General features: G+C 42.3%; 2 protein-coding genes across 2 annotated transcripts; one reads left to right on the top strand and one right to left on the bottom strand.

The window, feature by feature from the left end:
* The first annotated feature begins 5620 nt into the window (after positions 1-5620).
* On the top strand, positions 5621-7222 carry SARC_05082 (hypothetical protein). The gene is made up of 2 exons (XM_014301069.1): positions 5621-5755; positions 5866-7222. Exons 1-2 carry the CDS (start codon positions 5639-5641, stop codon positions 7066-7068), a joined length of 1320 nt encoding a protein of 439 aa, XP_014156544.1. The 5' UTR covers positions 5621-5638; the 3' UTR covers positions 7069-7222.
* Positions 7223-7869: 647 nt separating this feature from the next.
* Positions 7870-10881, bottom strand: SARC_05081 (hypothetical protein; the record flags this gene model as incomplete). The annotated part of the gene is made up of 5 exons (XM_014301068.1): positions 7870-7992; positions 9045-9096; positions 9360-9491; positions 9913-10049; positions 10768-10881. 5 exons carry the CDS (start codon positions 10879-10881, stop codon positions 7870-7872), a joined length of 558 nt encoding a protein of 185 aa, XP_014156543.1.
* Positions 10882-11112: the final 231 nt, after the last annotated feature.

Genomic DNA, 11112 nt, shown 5'->3' with positions numbered 1-11112 from the left:
AATCAAAACAATTATCTCTTTACCCGAGTTTAAGGCCAAATGAGAGATAAGTGAACTTGGTACGCATAGTATGCGTAAATGTAGCGCAACATATATACAGCGACGAGGGCTCACATTAGATCATGCAGAGGATCGAGGTAGATGGGCAAAGAGTAAGAGGGGCAGAAGTCAAATACGAGGGACTAGACAAGTGGATACATATTCAAGTGATCTTATGCCATTCCCTGATGCGAGAATGTCTGAAATTTTTGTGGACCGAGTGGTGCCTGTAAGTATTGTGTTAGCAATGAATTTAGTGCTATTGTTACCACTGAAGTTTTGGGTACAGTTGTTGAAGGTCTATGCGATCTTCCTGTTTTGCACGCGCAGCACAAAAGAATAACAGCTACTGTAGTGTTGTGGCTGGGTCTTGATAGAAGTATCCTCGTCCATGATAATTTTCATGAACATTGTATCACCTTGATCAAGAAAGTATGACGATAGCTGTCTGGAGCCATATAAGCCCCCGTCAGCCGCAGTCAAGGCAGTAATACCCGACTTTGAGAACAAAATCATAGATCTGATTCTAGTTAATAAGAAGAGAAAGATTACAGATTGGGCAAATTTCTGTTTTAACGACGGATATGTCAGCCTTGACATAACCAAGGTAGACTTTACACAGTTGAAGTGTACCTCAAGGAACTATGTATCCTGGAGGCACGAGGCTGCGATAAAAGAAAAAGTTGAGAAAGGTTAGCAAATGGAGTGATAGAAATTAACTATCAGCAGACGCCAGTTAACTTGGTACTGCTAGCTTAGACCAACATAACTCTGACGGATCGTTTAAGAAAGTCAGAGTATGTTTAGATATGAGTCCGATAAACAAATTATTGCCGACTCATAGTTTTCACTTACCTCGTGTTAACGAGCTACTGCGAAGGATGAAAGGTGCTACAGTATTTACAACTATAGACCTTACACAAGGATACCATCAAATGCAGGTAAATGAACCACATCGTAAATACTTTAGTTTTACGTGGAAAGAGAAACAATACAGGTTCAGAGGTGCACCTTTCGGGTTACACTCTTTACCAGCATTCTTCCAACAAGTAATGGAGAAAATGTTTGCAGGCATGCCAAACATGCAAGTCAATATAGATGACATAGTCATCTTTTCTAAGACTAAGGGCAAGCATGCCGCACTAGTCAGGCGAGTCCTTCAGACTCAATGAACAAAACTTCTAGATTAACGAGAAGAAATGTCACTCCGCCATGAGCGAAATACAGCTCTTGGGGTATCGTATATCTGGGGAAGGCATTAAAATCGTCCCCGGTAAGGTGGAACACCTGTTAGGTTGGCGAAAATCAGCTACAGGAAGAGATGTGAACAGCATGTGTGGGTTTGTAAACTCCTTTTCAGATGGAGTATCACACTTCAGATGTCATAAAGGCAAACAAGGAGACTTGTGGACAAAAGAGTGTGATGACGCATTAAAAGCACTCAAGCATGCAGTCTAACAAGTCGAGGGGTGCAGAACAAAAATTCCATTCTTGTTCTTTCTGAAAAATCATTTATTGTGCGTAGCAAAGTATTACCTAATGGAACACGTCATGCGTAAGGGCCTTAAACCCTGCACGTATAGAAGGAAGTATATCAATAGAAATAATGACTTCAATACAACTACCCATATGCCAACAACGTACATAAATCAACCCACGACAAACACACAAAAGCCCACAATGACAAGTACATCAGATACAACAACAACACCGATACATACATGCATACATGTACATCTCGCACAAACACAGCTTTGCGTACTATAGATGGCACAGCACAGGAGGTTTCTGTTGACATACATGGCATTCAGACTGGTATTGAGGCGCGTAAGGTAGACTTAGATACCAGACCGTTGGACGATAACTTCCAAGCTGGTGATGTGCTGATCGAGCAAGATTTGTACGACGTTTACATATGTCAAAGAAAAAAGCGTGGCGCTGGAAATTTCTCCGCTCGACTACCACATATAAACAATAATACTTCTTATTCAGATTTTTTCAAGCACGGATAATATTATTTATTTTAACTTAACTCCTTTGAAACAAATAATATTATCCCTATTACCAATGAACTGGGTTAATAATATAATGGTACCTGCAACGAACACTGCGCTTAGGAAGGCTGGCAAGCATGAGACGGACGTGAACGAATATTGTGCGTGGTTAGCACTTCGCCTTATCATGGCGAAGTATTACAGCAAGAAGGTGTGAAGGTGGACGAATTTTGGCAGGTGACCCGGGATGCACTAGATCCCCTGCCGTATCTAGGTAAATACATGAGTAAGTCACGATACTTGCATATTCAGCGATACCTACGTCTCAAATTTGCACTCATTATAACCGAGGAGCGTGACGATGCTGGATGTTATATGCGAGACCTAGTTACACAGTGGAATTGTAAAGATATGGATACACGCTTTTTCTGTAGTGATAAAATTTGTATCGACGAGACAATGATGGAATTGGAATAGCCCACTGGGCTATGCCCAAATTTATTGCCCTCGTAAACCAAAGCAATTCGGTAACGAGTGGAAAACAATAGCTTGCTGCGCCACAAATAGTATATTTAGGGTAGATCTGTGTGAAACAAAGGTATATCCAGAATATCTACCTCGCCTGAATTATACAGAGAACTACACTTTGTCTACAGTTAGTATCGTCATGCGGTTAACAGACGGCATCCGGGGCACAGGACATAAGGTCATAATGGATAATGGGTTTTATGGCATGTTCATTGCCAAAAAGAGGAGCAGCTGGCCGAAGGGAATTTCGGGGGATAACATCAAAGAACTGATGGCGGACAAACCCCTATTTAGTATCGGAACACTACAGGGCGCATTTAAGTATACCAAGAAGGCAGTTCAGGGACAAAATAAATTGTAGGTCTTAGCGTTTAAAGACGCCCAGTATATTGGGCTTTGCGCAGCAACATACAGAACAGTTCACCGTGCGAATGGGTATCAGATTCAGTAGCCAGTTGTTTATAGTGACTATTACAACAAATCCCGTGCAGCAGTTAACATAAACAACAATCTATGAAGCAACACCATCAGTATGGAAGAAAGACATTTCACGTGATCTTGGGAGATGTGTATACATGTTTTTTTTTCATGGATTTGACCTTAACTAATCCAGTATGTGCGATTCGATTTATTTACAACAACCACCAGACAATTCCTGAATACCAGTTGCTATTAGTCAAAGAGTTGTTGTAGATACACATAAGTAGTGGTAGGATGGCAACACGTAGTGGTGTGCCAGAAAATTTAGAATGTAAACAAACCATCAGCTAGACCCGCAGATACAGGTGCTTGGGACGTTAAAAAACGTGCCTTTTCTGAGATGAAAAGTAAGTCTCAAGGACTTAAGTGCATTGGTGACTTATGTAGGCAGCTAAGATTCACAAAAAGATCTCGGCGGAGCACCTATTGTCTGTATACACCGACACAGACTCTGTGTACAGAGTGCTACGTAGAGCACCATTTTAGCAAAATTTGAGTTAACTATTTTTTTTTGTCACAGTTGAGCTTCGAAGATGTACTTCCATGAATTTTAGCATATCGAACTAAGCCATTTACAACTACTTTCAGGGTATGTGCGTGTTTGTATGGATGATACGAGTGTGTATATGTATTCAATTCTCTTATCGCACTATTAGAATGTATTATATAGCTGATTTAGCTAAGATACAGGATCCGATACTATGCTTAATATTGAATTTTCAACTGACTATTACAGTATGAAATATTGTAGTGTGGTATAGACATCCATAATACGATCTGTTCAGATCAACGAGGTTTCACTGTGGCGCTTAATTGTGGAATATTGATCTATATTTACGACATTTCATTTAGGGATAATATTATTTATTTCAAAAATGGCAAGTATGTATGATACAATGTATGAACATATGGTATGGCTCTCATAGTTGCTGTAGTGGTTCAGGAAAGATTGATGGGAAGAAGTGGTCAGTAAATTCCCGTTTGAAGCCTGGGCCAAGTGAGTCGACAATGGAAGATATGTGCTGAGTCATTTCGGACCGGTGTTGAAAAGACACTGTTACTATCGAATGTTCCATATATTTTCTTGCTGACCTACTAAATAGAGTACCCAGATCGGGTCTGCGCCGTGCAGTGCCGCGGAATGGGTTAGTGCAGAGTACGAAATACCGAGAAGGACCAGGTTATCTGTCATAATCCGGTCGAGAAGCGAGGATGGTGGTAAGCCAATGCCGCACCAGATCACGGATGAATTCGGTATGTGTTGGCTGGCCTGAATCGGAAGTATCATAGTCGGAACCAACAAGCGCGATGATTTGGTTTGAACCGATATTTGGAAGTAGTACTTCAACAGCGTAATTAGCCTACCGGATGTTGTATATTTACTTCTGCTACTCCGCAATGAGGCATCCACTTCACCAGTGAAACTTTCATGGTACAACAAAGCAAAACATGTCCTTTAAGTATCGCGTACGTTCGTCTGTCATGAGTGTTTCTCAATCACATCCAAATCTTTGCCAAACGCCTGAGAAGCTGTATAGTACATATAATATAGATTATCGTAACATATGTACTACACTCTCATACATGAAATTTGGCGCACTCTCTCGCACAAATTTGACACACTGTAGTGACTGTATTCTCGTACATAATTTCGTCTGCCGAAACATTTCCAAAACTAGACGCAATCTCACCTGAGCTCGACCGTCAAAATATTTTCAAAATTAGACAACTGTTGACCAATCTAAATGAGTTTCTCTTAAAACATGATCGTTCATTGGTCAAACGAGGGAACACAAAAAAGGTTGTTGAACATCACCCCCGGTGGCCGGGCCTGTGATGCTGTGAAGTGTATTTCAAAATTTAATGTATGTACATATTTTTTAAATTAAAAAAGTATTTTAATATTAAAAACCCATCACAGCATTATGCCCTGCGCGGAAAAATATCGTTTTGTTGTTGTTGGGACATTTGTCATATAAAGACGGTTCAGATAATCGCCTTCGGATGTGCTACTCTGTTTTAGAGCCTCTCCCCCTCAGTTCAATGTCGATATTATATTTTATAGTGCCCCCCCCCCCTCCCCCTCGCGCACCTTCCCCATCATAGCCCTAAATATATAATATACCCTAGAACAAAGTAAAAATATAAAATAAAAAAATCGAAAAAATACATATTTACCAACTGTGTAATCTGCAACTTCGGAATTTAAGTAGATTCGAATATCACTCTATTCCGATAGCTTACCCCACAGGTCATATAACTACATGTTTTCATTCGTTGAACGTTTGCTTTTTTTGTGAATACTGGAAGTTTTAGGGCTTTAGGGTTTAGGGTTTTTATTTGGTTACTTTTTTGCTCTACCCCGCAAATGGAATAAAGTTATGTTTTTCTTTTTGTTTTGAAAATTCGTTTGCGGTTATTTTTAATTTATTTATACTGTTTTGTTGTTTTTTCAAAAATGAAGGCTATGGTTTTGTCTTGTTTTATTCACTTTTAAAGGGGTTCAAAAAAAGGTGATTAAATTTTTATATACGCAGGATGAAAACTGGCATGACTTGTATGAGGGATCTTCAGTATTCCGCTTTCTAGATGTCAATATGATGAATACTTTGAGACACGATAAAAATCAATCATCAAGCTGTATAGTGTGCCAAAAACCGGTGCGATTTATATGTCCATGTTTACGACGACACTTCTGCAGTCTCCAATGCCAGGTATGAAGTCTCCCAGTTTGCATTCCAAAGTTTAATCTGTTCGCAGACCGTCTCTATATTCTTTGTTATGTTGTATCTAATCGTACATATGATTTGTTATCTGCCTGTAGAATCACGACTGGAATGAAGGAGAGCATTATGCCAACTGCGATTATGAAGACTCAACACAAATCGCCGATTCCCACGGACCAATAGGGAATCGTTTCAAGAGCTCTTGCAACCCAATTACTGACCAAAGGATGCTGAACAATAGCTGTTCAAATCGTGAGATGCACAGTAGCCTTGCCAACGGTTGCGTTCGAAACCGAGTAGAGGCTTATAAGTGGCCGAAAGGTGGCACAACAAAAACATGTAGCTGTACAACGAATGCAGCACCACCCGGAGTAAACAATGTGTATGGTATTTATGGACAGATTGTCCTTCACGCAAGTCGGGGTATGGCAGGTAGTAGAGAAGTACGTGAAGTACCGCAAAACAACAGCAAGAATCCGAGTTATGAGCAGTGTTGTGTCGATTATAGATATGGTGAACGACCCCGACAGGGCAACTCTCCGAGGAAAATGTTGTCTCCATCTAGACCTCAAGCTGACGTACGAGGTGAAAATTTTGCAAATAGTCTACCTCCAGGGTACGGGAAAGTTGTCGATAGACTACCGACAGGGTACGAATCTGAATCACATACTTTACCCGACAGCTTGCCCCCGGGTTATGAAAGGAATTCTGGCTGGGGTAGTAGCAATAACGACCAATCGCAGACACCATCAGAATGTGAGATGCACTACAGTGACAGCGTCGTACAATCGGCTCAAAGTGAATCGCATAGCCCAAGTGGCACCCAAAAACCACGGGCGTGCACCTGGAAAGGATGCAAGAAGACCTTTTTACGCTCAGATCACTACAATAGACACTTAAACACACATACGGGTTACAAGCCATACCATTGCACTTGGCAAGGATGCGGGAAAAGTTTCAGCCAAGCCAGCAATTTGAGCAGACATATAAAGACGCACACCAACGAAAGACCTTATGCCTGTGCGTGGGAAGGATGCGACAAGCGATTTAGTGAAGGAAGCAATCTGGCCAGACATTATCGCTTGCATTCCGGGCAGAGACCATACCCTTGTATGTGGAAGGGATGCAACAAGGCGTTCGCAGATCGGAGTTATCGCACTGCACATGAGAAGACTCACTCTCGGTCTGAGGTGTTTATGTGCACTATTCAAGGCTGTAACAGGACATATTCTACGAAGAGTTACCTCAGAAGACATATCAAATCACATTCGTCCGAGCTTTCCAGTCTGCCCGCTCAATAACCCACGTTATTTTTTCTAAAACCCGAAAGTGTGGGTGAGTACAAATGGCAGAAAGGATGAGGAGACCCAACAGTGGATGAGCCTTCTCCAGTCAAGTTAAAATTTAAGTACTCGCAGATAGTCGCAGCGACAAAGTAATAAAAAACAGCAGTCGAACTGTAGCATGTACCACTCACACTTGCTTCATTTTAGACAATACTTCATGAGTCTAAAGAAAGCATTTATACTTGACTAATTTGTGGAGGATGCGTTATTCTATTTAGCGCACACTGAGCTTCTTCGGCCCATTGTGCGCGTGCCAAGATTTCCGAAAGGGTCAGGCCGATTTGCACGGCGAGGAGCGATAAGAAGGTGCAGACATCCATTTCATAGTCGCTACTGCAACCTCGCCATAGACCATGACGACATGCCTATTGCACGCAAGTAGCATTCCTCCCGACGCAGTCGCCAAAAAGTGCTAGTCTTTTAACGCATGAGCGATTCTCGAGAGCCTAGATCCCTCTGCATCTCACCGAGGACTGTGCTCAACAGCCGCACACGGTGACACTCAGGCATTGGCGATGGGTGTGCAGCCCTATCCTCTGCATGTCCGGGGGAACGGAGTCTCACTGTGGGTGTGCGCCGTGTTCATACAGTATACGTGTTGATGGTGCATCGAGGGCATGGGCTGAAAGCGCCGCTCTACCTCATACACAGGAGCTAAGAATAGGAGTGTAGACTGTAGTGGTCTAGACTTCGCCACGACAAGCGCAGACTGTACTCACGGGTGTGCCTAGGGCTTCACATACACGCATGCATCATTTACTCGAGAGAAGATATGTATTCTAAGAGGCCGTCGCTGTCGTGGATGCTGCACCCCATAACCACAATGGTGTTGGGTAGGTCAGCCCACGCGAGTGGCTTGTTGGAGTGTCCCAAGAAGACCTGCGGAACACCGGCACACATACTATGAGAATGATAATAAGAAATAAACTTGGCACAAATTTACTACGCGAATAATACATATAGTGAAAAATTGGTACAAATCTACTATAAGGGTAATAATCATCATGAAACATTGGTGCAAATACTGTAACATAAAGATTATGATTAAACATTGGTCCAATTACTGTACAAGTAATAATCATGATGAAACATTGGTACAAGTACTGTGAAAATAGTGATCATGATATAATATTAGTACAAACTGAAATAGAGGCTGCATGTTGACTGTTGTGACAGGGTAAGCGTAGGCTGTAATCGCACATTCAGTTATAGCCTGCACCATCCAACAATGAGACACCGCGTTAAATCAGCAGGGTCTATGTCCGCGTGTGGTGAGAAACCTCCGAGACGGCAGCTGTGAACATCCCACACACACCACACACCTTAGCAAGGGCTGTAAATATAGTATACGTTAATAACAAGCAACAAATGGCACGTATAATCATGTTCGGTCGGCGTATGATAGGCATACAATCATTGGGTTACAGACAAAAGCCAATTGACATATTGGAATTAAGTCTGGGCACTCAGGCCAATCCCGCCACGCACCTAGCAATGTAGAGTGACTGATTAAGTACACAGAATACGATGGAAAGCCTATATCACACGTGCAATCATTTGCGTGTGTACTTTAGCATGTAACACGCACATGCATACGCACTTGTGTGGGTATTTTTGCAAGTAACACGCACATGTACACGCACTTGCGCGTGTATTTTAGCATGTAACACACACATGTACACGCACTTGCGCGTGTATTTTAGCATGTAACACACACATGTACACGCACTTGCGCGTGTATTTTAGCATGTAACACACACATGTACACGCACTTGCGTAACAAACACATGTACACGCACTTGCGTAACAAACACATGTACACGCACTTGCCTTACAAACACATGTACACGCACTTGCCTTACAAACAAATGTACACGCACTTGCGTGTGTATCTATTGCATACAACATCCACACAACCGCCATGTACTCACCTCGTTGCCGCCTAGTGTCGTGTCGGACATGCGCGTTGTGCGGATTTTGTTCCTGCAGAAACAACGCACAGCAGAAACAACGCACGCGAGCTGAGTGATTTGTGAGGCTGAGACGGTACGCACACACAGGACCTGTACGCTGCACGGCACAAATTGTACACATGTGAACGGCTTCTCTGTTTTGGGCATATGAATAGGTACTATACGAGGCAATCTGCACAGATCAGACAACAGGCAGATAAGTCGTATTGACGTACACGTTGTCTCGGGTATCGGACAGGTGTCTTTGACAGACGCACACACCAACCCACATACATTTCTGCCAGCAGGGACGCAGCAATGGCCGTGGGCGATGGAGCCCCAAACATGTCCTGCTTATTACACGCAAGCACTATGGGCACTCTGCCGCTGGAGATGATATTGTGAGCTACCACCGTGTACAGCCATCTGTGGGGTGCACGTGGTCGTGGTTAGTAATACGTATACATGCTTATATGTATTAACAGTAACACAAAACAGACACACAAACAGACACACACACATTATATATATATATATATATGTACAGATATATACATACAACAACACCCACACATCCCTATATATATATATAAATATATATATATTTATATATATATATATATATATATGTATATATATATAATATATATATATGTATATACATATATATATATATACATATAATATATATATATATATGTAATATATATACATACATACATACATATATATTTATACATACATATATATGTACACACACACACGCACATATATATATATATATCAGTATAAATGAATATAACACACGCAATTACACACACAGTCAGTACAAATCGACATAACATACGCAGAAACATCCGCAATGGCCGCACGGCACGTGTGGCTGTCGACCACAAACACAACTGCTTTGGCTGTTGCTGCCAATTGATCCACCGCCAATGAGCGCAGCCGGTACTGTCCAGGAATGTCGTACAGTACAAAGCCCTAGCGGTGTACATGGAGGGGTGTGTGTGTGGATGAATGTGTGTACATGGAGGGGTATGTGTGTGGGTGAGTGTGTGTACATAAATGGGTATGTGTGTAGGAGAGTGTCTGTGCATGGAGGGGTATGTGTGTGGGTGAGTACATAGAGGGGTATGTGTGTGAGTGAGTGTGTGTACAAAGATGGGTATGTGTGTGGGTGAGTGTGTGTGCAAGGAGGGTCATGTGTGTGCACTTCCTAAAAATTACATGACCAAACTAGTGTGATAAGAAAGTTAATAGGATGAACTTCAAGAAGAACTGTTAGTACTTTTAGAGTCAATTTTTAGACAATCGTGGGAGGTGATTAGGCCGTGAGTGTATGTGTGATACGTGTTGGCAAGCATGTGTTGACGTATGCACATGTCCGTGGATAGACAGTTCTATTGTATAGCTTAGCACAGTCTATGACGACTTTTAGGTTTGTACTTGCATTCGAACAGGTATGTGACACACACAGGCACAGACACATGCTGAGACAGATAAGTGTGTATGCATATTTTACGAATGGTACCGTGACAGTACATGCGCATATCATTCTTCATCGATTCAGAGACATACACAAATCCGATTCAATAGAACGTGCTGGGTGTATGGTGGGGTACAGATAGAAAGAGCCTGGCTAACGTTTAACGTTTAAACTCGCAAAGCGTGCCCTCTGACAGCCCATGCATACACTCACCTTCTCTTGTGTGCCCGTCTTGATCACCGCAGTATTCGTCTTAAGCGAAGAGTGGGTCTCAAAAACATGACCGAACTGCAGCTGTAGGGTTGTAGGATAATCAGAAGCACACATAAACATCAGTGGCAGCCATGCAGAAGGCTTAACAGACACTCGTGGTAGCAGGTGGACTACCCTACACGAACATCTAACTTTTAATTGAACACGAATGAGACCTCCGCACATATGCTCATGGCATATACTTTGTAGATGCCCGTATCGGCTGTGCAGGTTGGTGAGCTGCGCACACACACACACACAGCCACAGGCGTGTGGTCAACCACTACCGTACGACTGCTCGAGCCT

Source organism: Sphaeroforma arctica (genome assembly GCF_001186125.1).
Source record: "Sphaeroforma arctica JP610 unplaced genomic scaffold supercont1.311, whole genome shotgun sequence".
In the NCBI taxonomy this organism is placed as follows: Eukaryota; class Ichthyosporea; order Ichthyophonida; genus Sphaeroforma; species Sphaeroforma arctica.
The sequence above is the reverse complement of the archived record's forward strand: the minus strand, read 5'-3'. Positions and strand labels throughout refer to the sequence as shown.

Coding starts and splice junctions, on each gene's coding strand:
- SARC_05082 (XM_014301069.1), top strand. CDS start 5,639: ATGATGAATACTTTGAGACACGATAAAAATCAATCATCAAGCTGTATA. Junction 5,756..5,865: donor TCTGCAGTCTCCAATGCCAG/GTATGAAGTCTC, acceptor ATCTGCCTGTAG/AATCACGACTGGAATGAAGG.